General features: G+C 44.6%; 1 protein-coding gene across 1 annotated transcript in view; it reads right to left on the reverse strand.

The window, feature by feature from the left end:
• The window catches only part of T265_01220 (hypothetical protein), a gene marked incomplete at both ends in the record, with an annotated part of 19,537 nt that extends 1,016 nt beyond the window's left edge, over nt 1-18,521 (reverse strand). Inside the window, 6 exons of the mRNA XM_009165205.1 lie at nt 5,977-6,162; nt 8,100-8,208; nt 13,795-13,970; nt 14,132-14,259; nt 17,948-18,139; nt 18,279-18,521. Of these exons, the coding sequence (XP_009163469.1) occupies nt 5,977-6,162; nt 8,100-8,208; nt 13,795-13,970; nt 14,132-14,259; nt 17,948-18,139; nt 18,279-18,480 (993 nt within the window). The remainder of the gene's footprint in view (nt 1-5,976; nt 6,163-8,099; nt 8,209-13,794; nt 13,971-14,131; nt 14,260-17,947; nt 18,140-18,278) is intronic.
• Between the last annotated feature and the right edge of the window lie 5,856 nt (nt 18,522-24,377).

Here is a 24,377-nt window from a genome sequence, read left to right on the forward strand (position 1 = left end):
TAAGGTTGACGGAAACCCGGGGACTGCGCCTAGCTGATGAACCCCCTCCCCCCAAAAAAATAAAGGGGCGAAACCGGTCGTGGGCTGTCGACGGATTTTCAGCAAACTTATGAGGAGTACATTCCAAAGGTTTTATTCGAAACAAGATGATCTCTAAGCACACCTGTTGGTCACACCTGAGGGGGAGGGGTTGCACAACCTACCTGCAAACAATCTGTATTTCCGGTGTGGGCATTTTATGACGCTAAGCTTTATGGTTAGAGAAAGAATGCTGCCTTCATGGATGTCCTAGGGACACTAGTCGCCTAGCGGATGAGTGTTCGTTATTTTTAGTAATGGCCAATTAGTTTAGGGGAAATTTGAAAGCGACATGGGAAGGAAATATTTGGGGGAAGTTAACAAACCTCAATTGCAAAACACGACTGTAGAAAACAACGCTGTCTCGGGCGCGACTGAATATCGTATGCAGCAGCGTTAAACCAAAGTATCTCAAAATGGGATGTAGTAGAATTGAAGGTACGTAATCAGTTAAAAGTTATGGTCATTTAGTGTACGATCAATGGAACTGGATACCGCATAATAGGTGAAGATGAAGAACGGTGAGCTATGAAACTTCCAGAAGGTATAGAAACAGGAGAACTGAAGAACTCAGGCGTCATCTTGTCAATCAGCCACAGGTGCTACGTTCTCATGGATGACACAAACTTTTGACGTTTCACCATGCTGACACGAGTGAAATTTCTCTCCTCAGTGGGAGTTCATCACACCAACACTTACCGATTCCCAAGACTATATGAATGCTCGCACGCCCACACGCAAAAGGAACACAAGCGATTCACGATTAGACCTCTAAATGTTACCTCAGTCGAAAGATAGACGAGGACACGTGTTACATCCCTACTTGGATAAACCTGTTGCTAAACCATCCGGGTCATCTGGGATTGACTCAATGAGAACGATCAAACGTGGTACAAACACCACTGAAAGTAATTCCCAAATACGCATAGATCTATATTGCGTATGGAATCAAGGTACAGATATACTTTAATTACAAGTAAGAAAATCAAGAATCGTGTACACCCATTGATCTTCAAAAAAGTAAACAAATGAGCACGCCATAAATACTCGTGGGTAGCAGGCGAAATAAACAAAAAAATAATCGAAATATTGCGAAAACAATGTTGAAGCAAGCCATGACAAGAGCAACGCGAAACGCCTCTGAATAGGTGCGAATGGGTTCAAGGCACAGCCGGTAAATCGAATCAGTTAGGCTGAAGAGGCTGGGAGTTCGGATCGACGAGATAATTACTATCCGATTACGTGAGGGGAAAAAACATGATAGCGAGAAATCAGAACTTCCACCTTCAAACAGACGGAAATGAGATAGACAGACAGATAATGGATGGAGACCGATTAGATATTGCCGCAATCAAGATGACTAGGACGAGTTTTCCTCTAATACGCGTCTCTCAGCCGACTGGCGTAGTTCCTCTATTGTCTTCCGCGACAGATTCCCGGGTAGGGTGAACATTGCCTTCGTAGGATAAACAAAGGTACGGAAAGATGAATAAGTGCACTGATTGTTGATATAATTGTAGGATGCAAAACAATTTGACCAATAACTACAACCCCGTACAGAGAAGGATGGCCAACATTGAGTTGAGCGAAATATCATGCCTATCAGTTGTTACGCAACGTTGGAGAGAAACAGTCGACGAAAGGATGGACTGTATAGCTTGTTCATCGATAAAGACGCCTCAAGTCTTACCAGAGACCACGGCCAAAAAAAGTAAACACCCGAGCTCAACGGATGCCACCTAATTCCTGAGCGATTCAGTAATTGAGAGGCTGCTGGGACACGCTTTATACGCACTTCGCACGTTTCGAAACAGAATAGGGATTCTGTTTGTTGGCCATGGATGTTTTTGGTGGAGCACAAGGAAAAGACCAGAGTTGGTCTTAGTTCGACCGATAAAAATTGACGTGAGGTTATTGACATAGATATCGCGTCGTAGAGTATAGAAAGACAAATGTCACTGGAAAGGTGATGACACTCTGAAGTATGCTTTGCTATTTTATCAACATGAACAAATCGCCGGTGATGATCAGGATAAGGATGGAACGGGAAGCAGAAGGATGATATATGCTATGACGAGAGATGAAGTGCCGAAAACGCAGTTCGGATAGAGTATCCGGATGTTTGGAAGCATAACGCTAAAATAAACTATCAACTTGTAAGAAAACACAAATAACAAGGCTTAGGTCCACCAAAGCTGATGAAAACACTTGAGAAGACAGAAAACACAGTTGGAGACACATCGTAAGAGAAACAAAAATACAGGAGAACCACACACAGACATATCGAGGCATTGAAAGGACGTGAGGAACGACTAAATCACCTACAACAGTCAGTCATGTTTGGACAGATGAGGGTAAACCCAAATAGTGAGCAACTAAATACCTCAGGAAACTGGGATAACAGTGTTCCAGAGTCGTGTGAGAGAAGAGTTTCGGACAACGAGTGGTGGTTTGATGTGGTAAGGCGAGTTGTACGAGCGAATGACTTTGGGTGTGGAACAGAAGATGAGAGGTCAAAAGAACTCTTGTCATTCACATGTATCGCGACATCTCGAATATCGTAGCAACTGAAACCTGAGGCGGCCTGGTGCAGCACATTCAGTTGCCTGAAAACATCACAAAAGAGAGATTCAGCTGAGTTCCAGGTGAGTCTCTCGAAAAACCAAATTAGTTTGCAAATGAGTGTATATTCGCGAATTTCGTGCAATTTGTTTTCAAGTAGAACATAAGGTTGACGGAAAACCGGGGACTGCGCCTACCTGATGAGCTCCAAAAAGGGCGAAACCGGTCATGACGCAGTGGCGGGCTGTCGACGGATTTTCAGCAACCTTATGAGTAGTACATCACAAAAACTCTTGTCATAGTTGTAGAGACAGTACAAAGAAAAGGAGGCTGTGTTCCGAAGGTGGGATTGGGATTAGGGGTTGTTAGTCAGACTAAGGAGAGTAATAAGACAGCCTCCCGTTGGACTGTATACAGAGGTGAAAGGCATGTTAAATAAATTCAATCCCAGACATGACAACAATGCTCAATCGTAATGCGAATCTCAGATTTGTCAGTTAGGAGCAACTAGGAGCGCAAACGATTTCCAGGGACGGAACAGAAATCTGACTTATCTGGAGATTCCATTAAAAGTTTTTCTAAGGAATGATCAGAGATCACAGATGGGGCATTGGAAGGACAGGAAGACATAGGATTTGGAGTGGTTGGTGTTGTGCAGAATTTTATGTGCAACCCGTCCTGCACGTGACGGTAAAGCGCTGCAACGACCAATGAGCAAGTGATTGGTGAGGAAATCGGGAGGGAGTTCGTTCAGTGTCCAGGCGAGTATGGATTGGTTAGAAATATTGATCCAAGAGCTAATCGCGTTCGTGTTCGGGGAACGCCGGTGGCCACTGCCGCCTATAAAAGATGTCCGGATTCCTAGGAACTTAGCGCCGTATACGAATTTCCGACTGTTTTGGGTGTTCAACGGACTCACTGTTGATGGCTGTTTTGCTAAAACGCCAGCTGGAGAGGATCAAACCGCGGAATGAACCAGGATAGCCGTCACTTCAGTTGGTTTGCTACATCTAATTGTGAATGATAAGATCACCGCTCAGTGCGCTGATGGTGTTTGTTTAGTCATCACCCAACCGAGAAAGAGCAGGTCGCTGTGAGAGGTAAGAGGTTGATTTGTGGAGGGTGGCACTGTCTACAAGTGCTTGAGTGTAAACAAAGACGGATGAAATTAGTGCACCTATGAACAGAAAAACGGAGTACGGAACGTAACCCTGAGGGAGACCGACGTTAAATGCTGAGTCTGGAAAACATCGGCGTCGGACTGAACATGTGGAGATCACTTCATCAAGTTACCGCACAAGTGAGCAAAACAGGGCACAGGCCGTCGAAAGCTCTTGAAGCGTGTAGGGAAATCCGATAGGTTTCGCCAATCTACAGAAACTTATGAGAAGTGAGAAACGCGTGCAACTAGGTCGTCGATAAAGCAGTGGCGCCCTGAAGAGCACTGCACTTCAGATGACACATGTGTTTGACTAGGATGGACTGTTGAACCTTACGGTGGTTGGAATGAGGCAATGGTTGTCCAGGTCAGAAGGGAATACAATTTCGGGAATATGTTCCAAGAGAACACATCACTATGGAATGAGGATAAGCAGGACGGAAGAATAATCCAAGGGGCACAAAAATGGCGCGGAATGGGTGGGATACGATTTGGAGGTTAGACTGCTTAAAGGATGTACCTCGGACATCCGAACCATTACTTCGCAGAATCATCTTACCACCAACTACATGCAGGGTGGCAACAAACCAGAACTAGTCAGTTCATGACCTGGTAATTAGTTACAAAACGCAACTTCCTGGGTGCGTTATTTGCGATACACGATTGGGAGTAAGCGGACTTTTGAATGTCAGAGCAAAAGTATTGATGCATATTTCGTTTCAAATAAGACAAACCCCCATGGGTGATACACTCGGTTAGGTTAACTGAGAGAATCTCCATCTGTTTATGAATACTTGAAGGGATGACCGTTGTGGCATTCTAGTCGTTCGCTGACTGTCCTTGATGGAGGGCTGTTTACCCGAAATGACGTAAGAAACTAATTCGTGCTGACACTGGCCGCTTTGCCTGCATAGCTCCGTCGAGATTCCAACACAACCAGCTGCGGAATAAACAGTAGACAGAGTACTTCCAACATGAAGACTGCCAAGATGGCTAAACCACGAGAACGATTTTGATTAAGATATCTCCAGAGTATGTGTGCCTCGGACCTCAAGATATGGTATAAAGGGAAAGCCGGGTGGCGGGGACAACACGAATTTCCAAATTATATGAGGATAAAGAGATACAAACAGCAAAACTGACTCGTCCTATAGCAGATGGAGTACTTTCTGAACTCGGACTTGCAACTCTGTCACCATTGTTTTCATTCAAACGTACACTACCGGCACCAGGTTCCAAAGCCTATTGCCGTACCCATGGGTTGATGTTGGTTCACCATTCAACCATAACAGAAGGCTCTTCGAAACACCACCTGACCAATGGCTTACGACAAGCCGCGTGGTTCGTGATGCATGTCAGTTGCGACGGAGCCTGAAGACCTCGGGGCGGGTAGCTATGACGAAGGGATACATGACAACTTGATACTGACCGGGTTTCTAATATACATAAAATTAACGGAAGCTCCGCGGCGGTCCACCTGATGGGCCCGAAGAAAAGCGAAACCGGTCGTGGGTCGCCGAAGAATTGTCGGTAACCCTATAGGCAGTGTGCTCCACCAAGAAAATGTGTATTTTTGTTGTCATAGCAGAGTACTTCCTTTGTGGTTCCAATTTGAGTCTCACTATGTTTTAGCGATCCAGATAACAGAAGTTGATTTGCAACACACAAACTTACTGTGTGGATATACAAGTACGATGGAGCTACAGACGTGCAAAACATCAAACATGCGACGTCTATTCAGATCAAAGTGAACGTTCCCATCACACACAGACAGAAGTCGGTGAAAGTAGGTTGGTGTTGTGGTAAACAGAAGCATTTCTATCGGCGAGACATTGTTTGACGCTTAAACAGTATTTCAACCTGGAAGGTCCACTGCGGTAAGAATGTCCCTCGGAATTACTTATCTAATTACTTCAGACTGTACTATATGGTAGCGTTGATAGTAGGACTTCCCCGCTGAGAGTGTGACTGTTATATCAGTTACTTAACCATTCTATGAACACCAAGACAAACCAAACAAAAACCTAAAACCAGGCAACAGTTGAACCCCCAGTTTTTGAGGGGGTGACACCAATAGCAAAGCACAGAAGTTCAGCAACAGTTGAGTGCAAAAGCGGTCACCAAGCACAGATTAGGTCAGCTGTCGCATTTGTAGAAGTAACCAATAAAACACTGACCTGGAGAAACTCATGACACCATAGCGTTTGTTTGTCCTGACACATGCTACGGAAGGTGGTAAGCAGTGCAGGAAATTCATCACACTGCAGCAGATGATTACGATGCAGTCGGATAAGCGCAAAACCGGCTCGAAACAGAATTTTGTCACCTTCGTAGAACAGGCAATCGAATATTCGCATGGTTGTCTAAAACAAGGGATACGGGGATTGAAGTGAATGATATGGCTTGATGCTTACGTGAAATTTCACACTGCAGGTGGAACAGAAGATAGAGAAGCATTGAATATCTGGATCATTCTAGGTGTAGTACGCATCTGACGAATGTGTAGATACATAAGAATCAGAAACTGCCCATTTTTAGTTTAATACTACACCACTCTACTACACCCTGCCTTACACTTACAGAAGATATAGAGGTTCATAAAAGATTTTTCGGCACTGACTGGCTTTATCTGCCGAGCGAAATCCTAAGTAGAACTTCAGGATCTACAAGTATAAAATTGATGTTAGCAGACGGCATGCTCGGTGCACACAAAATTGATGGAACGGGAGGAAATGGCTACAGTGAGTTTAATTCGCGAATTAGATGGCGAAGTCATCTCACAGTAAGAAGTCAAGCTGTGCCGTAACTATGAGTGACCAACGTTGGGAGTCACCAGGAGCCAGTACATGCAGTGACTTATAATTAGCTGCAACCATCAAACCTTAAGTGACATCGAACACAGTTACCGTCAGTGAATAGATCTTTCAAATCAAAGCTGTGTTTGCCAACAAAGCTGGAAGCGTACAAGATATAGGAGAACGGAGAGTTAGGATGATCACGGTAGCCTTCCTGCTAGTAGATCCGTGGCTTAACCACTGAACTACCTCGAACACCACAAGCCAAATGAGCAAGTCAACTGGGAGGTAGGAATATCATAAAGTTACTTGTTATTTATTTAGGTGTTCCATTGCTGTAAACTGAGCGGATTGCTCTGTCACCAACGGGTTACGATGGCTCTTGGAACGTTAGTCTGCGATTTACGGTCACCCACCAATGTTACGAATTAAACGTGGCTCAGGAATTAAGGCACGACATATTGACCAGGGAACTCGAATGTTAGCTTACTCCTAGTTTGAGTCAAACAACCATTGTATTCATTCGGGTCGCATGACAGTACAGCTGAGTGAATTTTTTTATTTACCCGTTTGGCTGGCATCTATAATCCGCATAGCTTTCAGAAAAATGAACCAGAATCAACAAAGCCTACCGTCTAAATCGTTCAGTATAGTATAGAATAGAGAAGGGCGAGATGACTCAGTGGTTAGAGCGTCTGTTTACTGATCGGAAGTTCCTTGTTTCGAACTCGACCTCCGCATCTCGACTTCTTCTGTCTAGGCTTGGGCAACCCGGAAGTATCCAAGCCCTCGAGCTTCCTTCAGGTGGCACGGCAGCAAGTCACCGAAAGGGCGTTGCAGTTGAACGACAATTCATTTATTTGTAAGTTTAGAATAGTGGCAGAGTTACAGTTGAAAATTTTGAGAGTGGATGCTACGTTCCAATCCTTAGTATACATGGAGGGTACCATTCATACTTTGCTCCCCTCCAATCAAGACCTTTTGTTGTTAATTTTTAAAATGCCTGACGAGAATTGTTGAAACTGTTGATGTCACCCAAATTCGCCACACATCCGCCCAGAAAAGCTGAGTAACTGGAGGGATGAGCTTGGAGGATTGCTACAGATTTTGGGTTGGCATAGTGTGCGGTAGACTGTCCATCGATACTAAACACGCATATGCCTACCAAATAGTGTGACCAATCAGACCACGGTGCGAACGGACACTTACATAGGAAGAAATGGTCATATAGCATGAACAGGACTGAAGTTTACACATTGTAGTGTTATGCAAGGAAGGATATCATCACTGATGGTTGCATTCACACCATAGTTAACAAATGTTGTTTTACCGCTAGTGAGTATCATGTTAAGAATAGCACAACCGTTGAGCAAAGGTGAATGTACACGGACTACACCTCTGGTGACAACCAGCTTGTTTAAGACTGGTTGAATACCTTGAGCAAATTTAAAAACTATGTGAAAATACACACAGAACCGACGGAATTCGATGACAAGAGTGCTTACTTCAATGGGAAGGACGTCGGCATACAGACAAATAAACCACTTGGCACACAAGGTGGTATAATTGACACCTGAGTTCACCACAATGGAGTTCAAGGCAGGATCCCTCAACCTGCATGAGGTAAAGAGGCATAGACAGAAATTAGGTTAGCGCTGGAATCCATAAATGACAGCAAAAGCCTACTCATTTTGACACCATCAGGTTCAATTTCAACCATCGATAGTTCCGTCCCGTTGTGGTTTTCGACAAGATGGCATGCTTTGTCAAATCATACATACGGATCAAGCAACCCGTGATTCCCTGTCGTGTGAACAAGTCAAATAATTCGAAATGCAAAAATAGAACGGAACCTCCAAAGGTTCACATGTACTATTTTCTCCACCGTTCACTACCCAACCTTACCCGTTCCTTCAGTGCCCACCTTAGCGAAAAACAAGCTGCGTACTGTAACAGGGATGAAATACCTAGTTGAGATCGTGCAGTTAATCGAGACGTCATTACTGACAAAAGACTGTTTAAAGGTTCCAAAAATCGACTGATTCATTAACACATCAAAAGGAGCAACTGACACCACAACAGTCCCAAAATTGAAAAATGAGAATACACCCATCTGAACACCAATTTGGTTTTTATGGGAGACTCAACTGAACCCCAGTTGAATCTCTCTTTTGTGATATTCTGAAACTGCATGCGCTGTACACAGGCCGCCTCATGTTTAACTCGGCACAACATTCGAGGAATCGAAGTGTAATATCGAACTTCTACAATTGACGTCCAAGTAGAACATAGGGCTGAAGGAAACTCAAGACTGTGCCTACGTAATGAACTCCAAGAATGGAGAAACGGGTCGTGGGCTGTGAAACGGTTTTCAGCAGTTTCATTCAAGAAAATATACTTTGGTATCCTGAATATTCTGCCAACATGGGGCAGTCCTTATGCAGCACATTCAGCTGAAAAATACCGTAAATGAGAGATTCAGTTGGATCTTCCGGAAAAAAGGAAACAGATGTGTAGATAAGCGTATTGCGCGAAAGACATTCTTTGCCTTTAAGACGTAGTCAGGCTAAACGGGGAGTTGAAAGGTTTAAACCCCTGTACTGACACATCGTAGTGTGTCGAACAAAGTATAATGTAGGTTTTTGCAGAGATAGTTACATCAGCGCTCTTGCATGATTGTTGCAGTGTACGCTCTTCAACGTTCCCACACAGAAAACATGATGTCACAGTGATGATGTTTGTAGATGGCTGATGCTGTCGGTTTCTTCCTAGATTGATTGAACGCTTGTGGGCACTTCAGAATGCTCGCGATAGGCCAGTACTGGGTCGCCTCTCTCACTCACTTTTTTTAATTTCTTTCCACTGTAAAGCTTTAAAGAGAATTAAGTTAACTTCGTAATTGTACGGCAGTGAAGCATCAGTGTCAACACCAATGTTACTGTCTCTGATGACAATGCACTGGAACTTTAGGAAACGCGGCTCATGAAACTTGCTTATTTATTTTCACTCCCAGGATTGTAGTACACCGTTTGCCGATAATATATTTTCTCATGACGCTTGGAATAAAAAAATTGTCAACAGTTGAAACAAAACTTTCGCTAGTGCCGACCTGAAAATTTGGCAACAATCATCACCACACCTAGCCCAGAAAACTGGTGCCTCACGTATAACCACATCAATTTGATGGAATAAAACCTTATAATAGGAGGAAAAAAGTGAGACAGCGAGATGGACCTAGGATTATCCCATCACAAACATCCGAGACGCCTGCAGCTTTAAAAATCAGTAAGACCATCTGGATAGAAACCGATGTCACCAACACCACTGACACCAGCATCCCCAACCAAGCGCAGGCATGTGATCCTCATCCTGGAAGTTGAAAAGCACAAACTGCACCGGAACGTCTCGTGGCATCCTCATTTACCTTCTGATATGTTATATTCTGTCCATCTTTTAATTTTAGAAACAAGTCACCACACGTCTTCCAATTCCAAGGCTGGAGCACCTCTACACATTCACCAAACCTGGTAGGAGAGGCACCATGGGTACCACGCCTATACGACCCAGTATAGTTGCACGAAACACCACACAGCGATAAAATCCGGGCTCTTCGTGGCAACAAAGTCGGATGATACGCCATGAGACGTAGCACACCGACTTTTCACGAATCCAGATAATTTAAAGTGCACAGCCCAAGAATTCGTGAACAAAACCACCCGAAATAAGCATTTTGAATCTACGGTCCTTGAACCAGGTGCAACATTGGGTTAAGGGCATGTGTTTAGGTGTTTTCAAAGATCAGAACCTAAGTACAACAATAGGACAACAATAGTACAACAATAGGCACTACTTAGAAGAACCTAAGACAACAATAGGGCAACAAAAAGAAAAAAATAGGCACTACTTAGAATTGAGCATAAAGTTGTGTTACGCACTCCGATCCATTCCCAAAATGATCCGGAAACGCAAGCACCAGGCAAAATAGCGAATAAAAAATACTAAATTCGTACCAATTCCGCCACCACAAATTCCACCTGACATTAGGTGGTAAAATTACTGAAAAATCAGGTCTGAAGGTGAATGGATCCGAGAAGAGTGGAGCGAATGGGAAAATCCCGATTTTTAAAGGCACCATAGAATACATAAACGAGACGAACCAATAAATAATGAAAAACACAGGTACAACTCGTCGTCTCACAATCGCATAACAGAAGACACATGTACCATTCTCAACGGTTCATGTTCTAGGTGACTCTACTTTCGAAAAGGTCGTGTGTATTCGGTCAACGACTCCATAAGTAGTGAACAAAGCACACAGTAGCTAGGGGTAGACAGAACCGGAAGGATCGTGAGTACACTAAACGAGATTAACGCTGTCAACGAGAACGGCATAGACTCTATGTGTCTAACACAATTAACAGCAGTGCTCATAGGCCTTGACCCCACGGAGATTAGGGTGAGCATTTGTGCGGATACTTGGTCATGTGATCACAACGTAATCATGTGATGCGACGAGGGGAACTTGAGGGGCATAGCACCCTAGCGGGTTATGTGTCCTCAAACCAAGCTAGGCCACGAACAGGTAAAACAGTCGACACGTTTTATCCATTTCATTAGTTCATATGGAAGACTTGAACATGACGTTAACAATTATTTCATTGTCTTCAGCCATGCAATGCAGAATTTACACAAGAATGTGTCAGCAACAGGGCGGAGCGGAGGGACAACGTCACATGATGGCAACCGTTTCGATAACTCTTGTGCCCGCAATGCTGTCGGAAGACTACACTGATAGAAAGTAGCTTTTGGGCGTCGAATAGCTAACCAAAAAGAAACGAATCTCGTTGGATGTACCTGGTGAAGTATTTTCAGTCGCCTAGATACTTATGTCAGTTTTTTTTCACTCAGCAATGCTATCACTGTAAGTGTGCTTCCTGATGTGTGTTCAGTCGGCGTGTTTCTGCAACAAGAGAACTCAACGGACTGCTAGGCGGTAGACAAATCTAATGAGCTACAATCGCAATGGAAGATGGCTCTGAATCAAGTTCAATTTATCAGCATTATAAACTCGTCTCAGAGTGGAATCCAATCCATTTCATCAGATAATAGAATTCCTTCCTCTTTAACTTGGCTGAAAATTAGTCTAGACGTATAAGAGCCACATATAAGGTACGAAACCCGAAAAATGCAAATATTGATCACTCCATCATGAATAAGGCTGGGACACTGAAGCACGCCTACTTACCAGAAAGTCTGAAAATAAGCTTGAATAAGATTTCTAAACTGAGGAACCGGATGCGTCATTTCGACATTGTTCACGGGGCAATACCAATGCTTATTGGTGCTGCACGAATGGATGGCGCGCAGTGTCCCGACATCAGCACTGATGTTATTTTCTGTGGTGATGATGAGAGCTTTAGTCACCCAACTGTCGTACCGCCACCACCCTTCCTTCTTTCACTTCCAGGAAGAGACCAACCGGCGTCTAGAGTAAAGGCCTGTTGAAGTGAAGTTTGGAAAGTAGACGTGCAATCTCCTGGATGTTGTTATTTTGACCCATATTCCGCAAGGCATCCACTTAGTACTCTCCGCGTTGGTTGGACAGAGAGAAAAACGGCTAAAAATTCATGGTTTTGCCATAAGTTTCCATTTTGCGCATGTACTCTAACGATTAATCATCGTCAACACCCTTAATAAAGTGCATCAGGTTTCTGCAACTTTCCCTCTTGCTCTTTTTCCCTTTAATAGCATTGCATTCAGATTACCGTAGCTAAACGGCGATGAGGCGTCGTTGGTTAGCAACAATGTCACCAAGTGCGTTGGCGAACAATGAGCTGCCCAGATTGCGCATAAATCCTAACTACGTCCTGTACACCCGAGTTCCAGGTAAGTAGCTCTCAATTTAAGTGGTCATGTTGAGTTAGGTGGCACTTTTCTCATGTCCAAAGAACGGTTACTTTCATATAATTTGAAACATATTGAAGAAACAAAGTATATCCACACTGCAGGTTCATTCGAGGCACCGAATTCCGCAGATATTCGTGTTTCACAGTAATAAGCAGTCACCAGCTACCAAGAGAATTTCTGTTCTTGAGGAGATGTAGTTAGAGGCTGAGCACAAATATAATTTCCGTTTAGCTTTCTGGCCTCAGACGATGCAATGAACCGATCAATTCAAACACATCATTGCCGAGAACCAGTTTCACAGTTTAAAAAATCAAAAACGTAAGAAGTTCTGCTAATGATTGAACTGAGCAGCATAGGGAGCTTTAACCACTAGTTGCATTTTTCCCATCATTTTCGTCACGCATATAATTTCTTCGTGGTATATTGACTATAATTGTCCGCTAATTCACATGTACTCTGTCAGTTCACTCGCAGTTTGGCCTCAGTCGTTCGATAGTTATAGAACTATCTTATTGATAGTCACTTGTGTGCTAAGACATTCCACCTGACGAGCATGTCACAGAGGTTGACGTGCTACACTGCTGCACAGACAACAGAGAGATGGTCAAATGATTTCGGAAGGAAATTTCAGTTCATTACAATCTAGGTTTTTTTCCATCCAGTATTTGTTCCACTGACGTTTATTCATCAGATCAAACTCGTACGGGTCACAGGTGTATTACAGACTCCGAGAACGATGACAGGATATGTAAATACTACTCAGTCAAGGTGTGCCATCCGGAATGGAGAGCAATGAATCCCGTGCAAAACTGTCATTGGCTGACCAACACAATCGAACACGCAATCCAACTGATAGACATGAACTGGCAACAGTATGGACTTGGTACGCTTGACTGAGCACTTGTGCCGGAACCCTATCCATACAACTGAGCAGGTAATTAACTTGAGCGACTCAGTTCGAGCGGTTGTTGGTGCGGTTACAAGCGTCAATAAGTCGCTCCAACATAGCATAAACTATCCCATTTCCAGTTGGTAGTCTTCAGTGGTGTGAACAATAGTTGAGCTAACGCATTATAGTGCAGGTAAACTCATTCAATAATGAGGATAAAACGCTGGGAAGGAAAACGTGAACACGATGGCGCATGCACCTAACACTAGTAGATGATGATATATACAACATGATATATAACATATTTCAGTAAACTTGAACCCACAACACAATAAGAAGGAAACGGACACAAAAATTCGACTGAAAGAAATATGTAAAAACTTACTCCTTGGGAATACACTCACTTGATAAGATCTCCAAGCACCATACAGTCCCGTCGAACTGATACCATATCATCGGAATAATAAGGAGGTAGTAGGTGATTGATTAAGGCGTCCAAAAGCCAAAATGCGCGTTCTTCATTGGCTTCAGGAGAACCTCGTAGAACCAGGAGGAGCATCGCGGTGATGTAATTGAATCCCTGTAAATGAACGATCAAAATAGGCGGACGAAAGAACTACATACGTCAAGCGGTTAGAAATATTTGCAACCCTAGCTGTGGTCAATAAACCTTGAATATTCGGTAACCCCTGGTGCGCAAACTTGAGCAGGGGAATGGACGGGGTAGGAAAGACATGTTACCTGGCAATAGCCAACTTTTGGAAATTGAGCAGCAAACGCTACGAGCACTCGTTTAAGGGATGGAAGTTTGCTCTCTGGATCGGTGAAATTCTTGAAAAACACGTTTTCCGGGAATGTTCTGGGGAGATCTGTAAGGAATACAAGTAAACGCGGAGTGTGAACCAGTGCATACCACGAGCCAGTTAATAAGTACCTGAAAAATAATCAAGACAGAGTAATGGTGATCGGAGGCAATACACCACGCGTTTAGCTTCGACTAGGACCCATCAAGCGACTCTAGCAGGATTCAGGCGTCTGAAGTTCGGGTCCAAAGTTTACACCCCAACCCACAACACAAACAGTCGCCAGCTTCATTTATGCGCACAGTGTACGTAGATGCAAGTGAATTTTCACCTTGTTTTGGCATATACTTCGGAATCTGATTACTAGTGAACAACTAGATACGTATTCTTACTTCGTAAAACCCCAGGCAACAATTTGTCAATTACGGGGTCTTCTGTAGGGATCGTGAAACTTTGGAAACGACTACCTGACTTCTCACCAATAGTCAGATTCGTAGAAAAATTTGTCACGTGTGTAAAACCACACAAACCATGTGTTTTTAAGCGAGGCAGTATGACCGAAACAGCCATTCTCATGTAACAAGCCGAAATGCATACTGCATCTACACGCGCGTCTAGAGCGAAATTAACCTACATAGGGCATCCAAGAAGAATTGAAACCCCAGCGTTCCAAATACTGTTCGGCAGGAGTATTTTGAAAGTAGTGTCACGAACCAGAAAATTGCAACACTCCAATTTAATGGTAAGTGCATCTGTATCACAGACAATAAAATACCGTTTCGCTGGTATCGCGATCTGTCTGCATCCAAGTTAGCCTTCCTCATCGGATTTTGCAGCACTAATCAGTAACAATACAAATACTGGATGTATAGTAGAATCCTGCCACAACAAACTTGGTGGGAAAAATTTGCCTCTTCATACAGCACCCGTAATCCTTGACGGTTTCAACAGGTTGTCGAAGGTTATAAGGGGCAGTTGCAATGATTTTTGGGAACATCCTGAACATCTCTTTTGATTTCATTTTCGGCCAAAGGTTTTTGCACGCCCGTACACTCAGTTTGGCCCGGCTTACGGGTATCTTTCAAATTGAGCTATATTCACATCCCACAAGCATTCTTTTCTGTAGTGAAGCACAGGCACATCTCAAGATCAAAGATATTTGGTTTCATCACAGTGAGCGCAATCTGACAATCAGACAGCCATGCTTGCAGGTGATCCAAGGTACCCGGTACTGGTTCAGCTGGTCAGTTTCTGTGCTTGACCTAGATTCTAGTTGTTTATGGACAGCATACAACTTAATGCTGGTGGGGCGAAATCTTTCGGGTGGTGCACAAATACAAGAATCCATCACGACCTGTGTTAGGCCTAATCCAATGAAGTCCATGCAATGGCATGCTCATATCACCGGTGGTAACAAATACCAGATATTTTTGCGAATGCAACATTGATTGCAAATGCCAGATATTTTTGCGAATGCAACATTGATTATGAATCCTCTGAACTTTCTTGGCCTGCGTCCGTGCAAATCCTTCAATCTATCCCCACTCTTGTGTCTATCTGAGGGTCCTGTCATCATATCCAATGGATAAACTGCGCTCACGCTTCCGAAAAAAAGGTTCAGCTGCTGTTCTACCGTAGAAAAATCTTTTCTTTGTCCCAACTACTTGCGCTATAAAATTCTTGTATTTACCCGACCATAGAATGCTCAGCACTTTTGTAATGAGGCTGTTACCTCTGATCTTGGAATATCTGATAAAGGTAGGTTCCCCATGAATAACCTACCGACTTTAAACCAGAATATCTGGAATGAATAAAGAGTACGGACAGAGGATAGCGCTACTGCACGACCGTTCAGCAAGTCACAACAAGCACCTCGACGGAGATTCCTGTATTCAAAAAGAGTGCAAGACCTGTGCGCGAAAATCAACGGGGTAACACTCAGGTAGCTATGGCCTCCAAGGTGCTCTGAGTAGCCTAGTCCATCACCGGAAGAGTAAAAGTACGCGAATAAGACTGGGTTCCGCTCTGACCGATGTTGTATGGATCATATTCTTGTTCTGCGACTAGTGTTAGAACTGCTCCACTCCTTCTGACGACCAACAGTGATCGTTTCTCTCGATCTTATGACTCCGGCGATCCTCAGAAACTGTGACAGTGTGCGACGATGAATGGTGTCCTTTATTATATTATATATATATGCAGCTTTCTGTGGGTGTGTGCATTTACGGTTGTTTGTACGGATGCGAAGCGTCAGTGTTTAATGGTGATGTTGTGCTATCTATGAAGACGTTTTTATGAAAAATTCCGTCCTGAATCGGACAAAGGTATCCTCTGATGCACTTCCCCTTTAAATCTGTAATCGATGTGCTGTTAGAGTCTTCCTTGCCTGCCTCTAACACCTCGAGGATAGAAATACTACCGGGGCGTTGATTCACATACAATAAGTAGGCCAATGACACATCTTTTTGGATCAGATCCTTTAGAAATGCAAGCTACCTTAAATAACCTAAATAATTTTGCTGCATAGTTCCGTATGCGCTTCGCACCTGTAAAGTGCAAAGTACTGTTGAAATAATGGGTCGGGCAAACACAAACTTCATGCCTGCAGGGGAACCGATCAATATAGTAGATAAGTTCGTTTACTTGGTCAACTGCATAAGTACCGGCGGACTGGCGAAAGACAAAACCCCTTTTTGAATTGAGAAGACCAGGGTGGCGATTGCCAACCCAAACATTGATTTGACCGTCGAAATTGGGGGTACAGTGCCGTGATTCGACCTGCCCTACTTTACGGATCGGAGACAGGCCATTACATGTAGAAGACCTTCAAAGGCTCTCCATGTTTGACCACCGGTGCCTTCGATGCGCTGCCCAGGTGTGGTTTGAACATCAGATCAGTAATACTGAGGTACGCCATATGGTTTTGGGAAAGGCCAGTCTCCCTCGGTAGATCAGCTGATCACACTCCATAGATTACGCTGATTGGGTCACGTACTTTTTATGCCACAGAACTGTTTGCTTCTTTGTCCAGACTTGTGTCGGACAAAGACGACTCAGAGGCAGTCGATCCGTGACTTTGCAACGAAGCATGAAAGTTCTTAGTTACCTTAGTAACTGCCCCCTTCCCTGATGGGGAGCCCGGGAAAAGACAAACCAGTGGTTAATGACCTTGAGAGATATTGCTGCACAACACAGCCAATGGTGGTCTCGCATCAAAGATATCGCACTCACTGTGTAGCTCTCTCCCTGGCATACTGGACAAAGAGAACATTGAGCGCCAATTAATTGGTTCAGCCATCACCTCCAATGCACGGCTCTCACTTCCCTATTCTGCCTATCCTCGGTGGACTATGCTGTAGTAGCTTGAACAACTGCATTTCGGTAGACGGTTTTTAGTTGAAAAACTGAAGTGGACTCCTTTGTCCAGAATTATTCATATGTTCTCCCAGAACCGCTTGAAGTTGGAACAATTCCTCTATTTTCCCCAGCTCCCCATAGTATTTATTGTTCTAATACCGAGTAAAAGCCTGTCTGATCAATCTTTGTAGCTCTCTACTCGTTACCTAAGTGTTCAAGGCATTACTTGTGAATTTTTGCCATTGGTACGGCCCCTGCACAAGATTTTCGAATATAGGTTCTACTTTCCCCGCGAACAACAAAAACACTAAAACGAAGCATAAACGGTATACTAAGGTAAATTTTCCACATCAAAGACAGCAGAAAAAGAAACAGCAACGAGCCATGTAATTCTTACCTGCTAGGATAACGCTCATGATTTTTTTGTCTGGTTCTTTCGAAAGGGCTTCGAGGTATAAACCAGGGCTAGCCTCCATACGGGATTTTGCACCAGATACCATCATCCATATCTGGAACAAGTTTAACATTTGAAAAAAAACTACCTCTGGACGGCTGGCCGGTGGAATGCCTTTACGACAAAACCTTTTCACTGGCAAGTTCAAAGTGAAAGTGGACAAACATACACTTTCGACCTCGAGCTATTACTACCTCTGACGGCTGGCCGGTGGAATGCCTTTACGACAAAACCTTTTCACTGGCAAGTTCAAAGTGAAAGTGGACAAACATACACTTTCGACCTCGAGCTATTGACTTTCTTGAGAATTGTTCTGCCCATCTCGATCGGCGGTGATTCAGGGTGTCCGTATAGCCGTTCTTAAAATCAATATAATCGGTAGGGTTAACATAGACTGGCGCTTCAAAGCCATATTCGGGCAGTTCGCTATCAGAAGCTGTTAGAACCGCAAAGTGCACCTCACGATGGACGTTCATAAAGCGGCATCTGGTGGAAAGATGTTCTTCACAAGTTCAACCCACAGGAAGCTGTAATTCAAGATAAGATTGAGAATATGTAAATTGGCTTTAGAAACCAAAAGAAAATAACATACGAAGAGGATGCCAAATATGATGTAACTCGCTTCAGCAGTTCGAGATTCAATGTCGTCTTTTTCATCGACCAGATGCCTCATGCTTAATCATTAAATCAGCGGAGAATCCCTGGTGACCCACCTAACAAAGCTCACTGGGGAGGTATATAGTTAACAGAAAGGGCCTGAAGAATGGGGCATGTTGACAGTTAGTCCTATTTCCAAAAAGAGTATGTGGAAGCTGTGTAAAAGCCATTGTGGTATCAGTCTGGTAGTTGTGACATCGAAGGTGCTATCTGATCTTATCCCTCGAAGGCTAACTGAACACACGGAGAAGCAGATCCGTGAAAACTAAGCTGAGTTCCGTCATCATCATCAGAGACAGCAACATCAGTGTTGATACTAATGCTTCAATGCCATACAACCATAAACTTCACTTAATTACATTTAAAACTTCAAAGTGAAAAGAGAAAAGTGTGGTTGAGGGAGGAGACCTAGTGTTAGCCTTCGTTAAGCACTCTGAGATGCATACACCTCCAAGCGCCCAATCAGATAAACTGAAAACCAACTGACAGCACGAACGCCACTGACATTGATCAGCTGACATTTCTTGCAATGTCTTCGGCCAAGCACACACGGGGTCACAGGGACCTGGAATGCGTACAACACCAACGACACCCAAATCGTAATCTTTTTCATGCCCTTCTACCAAGTCATACGTTGTTCACCTCGCGGTTTGCGCCATCCCAAAGGAGGCGTGGAGAACAATACTCACCTTGGTAGACTGTTTTGGAATGCGTAGCACATGACCGAGCCACCTCAATTGATTGTGGTGGATGTTACCCCTGATTGAAGTACCAGCCGAACAACCAAATACCCGTTTTCCACTCAACTCATTACTAATCCAGTGACGCCATCCAAAACCAGCAATGCTTCTGAGGTATCCGTAGTAAAAAACCTGAGGACGCCTCATATCGTTTATCCGCAGAGGCCTCGTCTCGCACCCATACAACATCACAGCCCTCACTATAACCTGGTAGACGCAACACTTTTCACACTTTTGACGCCACAAGTGACACAAATTAGCAAACGTGATTCCAGCCTTTGAGATTCCTGCATTGACTTCATCAGACACACTTCCGTCAGAACTGAAACAACTACTGAGGTACGTAAAATTCTCCACAACCTCCTTGAATTGTGATGGAATGTCCATAAACTGTGCGTTCTGAAGCATGACTTTGCACTCTGAAGGTGCTACGCGCATGCCAAAAGATGATATGACGGTGGTCACTCTATCCAACAGGGCTGGTGCTTCACTTTGATTGCCATAGGTGAGAACAATGTCGTCTGCGTACTCCAGACCGACAAGGCTTTCAAAAGCGATAAATTCCCAAACCCTCCAGCGTTCGCCTTGACATTTCACCAAGAAACCAAGTTGAACAAGAATGAAGAGAGTGGACATCCTTGTCAGATTCCACTTGTGTAGTTTGGAGAGCCAGCATACATTCTTACACGCCCAGAAGTATGTGAATGTAGGAATCGAATTATGCTCACAAACATCTGGGGGATAACCTATTGAGCAAGTGTAGTTAAGAGCACCAACCGATCGACAGAATCGAACGCGCCCTTGACATCAAGATTGTGTCGTCAGTACATGTGGCGTGGCTCTAATACCCGGTGGAGTGTAAAAATGTGGTCAACGCACTTTCTACCCGATCGAAATTCCACTTGGTTCGTACGAGAAAAAGTTTCGCGTGCCACCATAAGAGGACAAAGAAGCAGTGACGCCAAAAGTCTTGTCACAACAGGAGTCAAACTAACACCTCTGTGGTTCCTGCATTCACTTCGAGTAAACTTTTGGGAAAGGATCACTATTGTCGATTCACGCCAGTTGTCTTGGATGGACTCCTTCTCCCAGATAGATCCATATGAGCTAGAGGGGCACTGGATGTGAAACTCGCCGCCATCCTTGATTTGAGCACGTGGAAAGTCGTCAGGACCAGCAGCACAATGACGTTTGAATAGAGATATATACTCGGACGCTTCTGAGCTTCAAGGCAGCTATATATTCACAGACCACTTTAGTGCTGAAGGTCTGTAGTGCGGAATTGAGGTAGCAGCTGGCCAAGTGAATGGTTATTCGAAGTACTGTGTTCACCGGTCCAAACATTCTGCTTTGCTGCATATTAGGGAGCCATTTTGGTCCCCGATAATTTCGCTGACAAGATGCTTCCGAGAGACAGTCGAACGAGTCAAGTGGAACAGCTGGCAGACGTTTCCAGCATTTTTGACACCTTCCATTTCTTCGGCCTTTCGGATCCACCAAGCGTCTAGGTCTGTACGAACGCTCAATTTTATCAGGTGTCGGATGATGCGTCGGGTGTAGTTGTAGTTAAGGCCAGAAGATATCTGTCGCCGGACTTCCATCAAAGACGGTCCTGTGAGAGACCCAATGTTAGGATAAAGTTGGCAGGGCTGTACCTTAAACATAAGTTCCGGATCTGAGTAGTGCCTTGGATACCTTTTCCCAGTGGCCGTTGAGACCCGACATCGGACCGTTCGGCAGGCGTTCGAAAAGCTAGATATGACAGTTTCGTTTAATTTATGGATCCGCTAGCTTCTTAATGGCTAAGCAAGGTGTGCGCATTTTGCGTAGACCTGAAAAGCGCAAAGGAGAGCAGCAACGTACAAGTACACGGTTGGCGTCCACGCTGGTGTTCTGGAAGGAACAGCAGGCGGTGATCGGCTATCGGCACCGAAACTGATGGTGATGTGGTCGATTTGGATTCGGGGCTGATTTGCTGGTGGGCATCGCGTGGCCAAGCGATTTCCGCTGTTCCGAAAACTGGCACTGCAAAGGAACAGTCCGTGATCGGCACACATCTGAATTAGGCGATCTCTGTTGTCCGAGCATCTCGTGTCCAATCAAAGATGACAACCCAATAGGGCTGCGACATGCTTAGTCTACCTATGTGGGCGTTCATGCCACCGGCAACCACAAATATATCTGAGCTTTTAGCTTCCGCAGATTCAGAGCTATAGTCAGTAGACACAGTCAACATAGTGAACCTCAGTTTCTATAGACTATTTCACAGATGTTGCCAAACGAACCTCGACCATCAATGGAACATCCAAACAAGTAGAGACGCCTCCGCTTGTTAGCTTAATAAAATACCCATCCCCGCATATCCAGATGCACCGGCCTCTGCATCAGAATAGGTGCACAGCTGTCACCTAGAAGGGAGCGAGGGAGCAGGCAGCCCAATCACAGTACTTGCGTCCTACATCCTTGTTTCTGACAGACAGCATACATAAATGCAGAGGAAATTCGGTGTGCGAGCAAAAGCTACCTGTTATTCTGCTCGCTTCAGTGTGCGAAAATCGAAGGTAGCTAAGTAGACGGGCTTTCGGGGTTTCCAAACGGACTTCGAAGAGTTGTTACCACAGCCGGACGTCACAACCTGCAGATGAATTTGATACACGGCGAGGAAAATGGTTAGTCCTAGTGCTGGGACTTGCGGAGAGAGTGACAAAATTTCGGTGGGGCAGGGAAGAAGAGGGAAAAAAATGAAAGTGTAAGAGACGGTTCGGCAATACCATGTGTTCACCTAACCACCCCCCTGTATGCAGCAGGTGAGCCTACTCGGCTGACGATATGCGACAGCCGATGCTGCACGGGAGTATTGTTAGCTGTAAGTTTCATGCATGTATGTCGGCTGGGATATTGCCAGGGCAATCAGACATGGACAGCACGCGGTTAGGGTCCTCAAATAAAGCTTGACCAAAAATGCGGCGGCGTTTGGCGGGAGGTGCAAGTGCATTATCATTTTTATAGAACAAGTTGCCACACATGTTCAAACCCCCAACCTGGAAAGCCAGAGGACTATGTTCGTCAGGCCTCTAACCATTGACTAACCTAGTATGGGACTCTGTGAGTGTCGTACATATTTCCGCAGATCAGAGCTATAGTCAGTAGACACAGTCAACATAGTGAACCTCAGTTTCTATAGACTATTTCACAGATGTTGCCAAACGAACCTCGACCATCAATGGAACATCCAAACAAGTAGAGACGCCTCCGCTTGTTAGCTTAATAAAATACCCATCCCCGCATATCCAGATGCACCGGCCTCTGCATCAGAATAGGTGCACAGCTGTCACCTAGAAGGGAGCGAGGGAGCAGGCAGCCCAATCACAGTACTTGCGTCCTACATCCTTGTTTCTGACAGACAGCATACATAAATGCAGAGGAAATTCGGTGTGCGAGCAAAAGCTACCTGTTATTCTGCTCGCTTCAGTGTGCGAAAATCGAAGGTAGCTAAGTAGACGGGCTTTCGGGGTTTCAAAACGGACTTCAAAGAGTTGTTACCACAGTCGGACGTCACAACCTGCAGATGAATTTGATACACCGCGAGGAAAATGGTTAGTCCTAGTGCTTGGACTTGTGGAGAGAGTGATAAAATTTCGGTGGGGCAGGGAAGAAGAGGGAAAAAATGAAAGTGTAAGAGATGGTTCGGCAACACCATGTGTTCACCTAACCATCCCCTTGTATGCAGCAGGTGAGCCTACTCGGCTGACGAAATGCGACAGCCGATGCTGCACGGGAGTATTGTTAGCTGTAAGTTTCATGCATGTATGTCGGCTGGGATATTGCCAGGGCAATCAGACATGGACAGCACGCGGTTAGGGTCCTCAAATAAAGCTTGACCAAAAATGCGGCGGCGTTTGGCGGGAGGTGCAAGTGCATTATCATTTTTATAGAACAAGTTGCCACACATGTTCAAACCCCCAACCTGGAAAGCCAGAGGACTATGTTCGTCAGGCCTCTAACCATTGACTAACCTAGTATGGGACTCTGTGAGTGTCGTACATATACCACGCAGTATAGGTCAACGGGTCAGGGGCACGAAGAACCGTCACACCACAGCAAGGTTCAGTATCTTCGTGACGAGTCTCACTTACGACTTTCTTCTGTGTAACTAAAGACACAGAGCTACCGTATTCTATTCTCGCTTTTTCCGGTTGGGTTCCATAAAATAGTTCCGTTTGATCAGCACGTCAAGGATCTCGTTGGTCCTGACTTAAACCAGCGGCGTGATATAGTTACGAAGAATCAGTAAATACGGTAGATTGCCCAAAGCCATTCTTGAACCACATTTGCTATGGAACAATTCAGAACGTCTATAAGGCGGTGAGACTGCCCATACCAACCAAGCAAACAGCACCGGAAACAGAGAATGGTGATTTTCCACAATAATACAACCGTATCATAACATTTACCCTACGGCCTACCATTCTCGGACAATATCAGAAATATTCTACCAGCACCATAATCTAAGTTGATGAGTCGATACTGGTTCCGACATCAGTTTCACTATCCTATAAAGTGGATGCATTTAAAACCAACCTTAAATTTCCCAGTAACACGATTCGTTGCAGCCAACCGTTACTCGCCCCTGCTGGCAGCACCTTCACAACCTCCGTCGTCAGTCCCTACAAAGCTTCTTCACCAACCAGCAGGCAATCGAATAGCGCCTATTCCAGGCTACCGATATCCTCCACCAAAAGGCAACTTTATCTCCGGATCCCACAGATATGCATGTTCCTCTGCGCGCTGATGGAGCAAAGAAGCGCCTGAAAGGCCCGATGAGAATCTCTCCAAGATCATTTGGCGTGGGAGAAATATTCCCAATACAGAGCACTGTGAGGGATTCCCCCATAGGTTGGAGGCCAGCTGAACAGCTGTTTAAAGTGTTCGGCCTATCGCTCAAGACGATGATTTTAGGAACGAATTAGCTTACC

This window comes from Opisthorchis viverrini, assembly GCF_000715545.1.
Source record: "Opisthorchis viverrini unplaced genomic scaffold opera_v5_13, whole genome shotgun sequence".
Classification (NCBI taxonomy): domain Eukaryota; kingdom Metazoa; phylum Platyhelminthes; class Trematoda; order Opisthorchiida; family Opisthorchiidae; genus Opisthorchis; species Opisthorchis viverrini.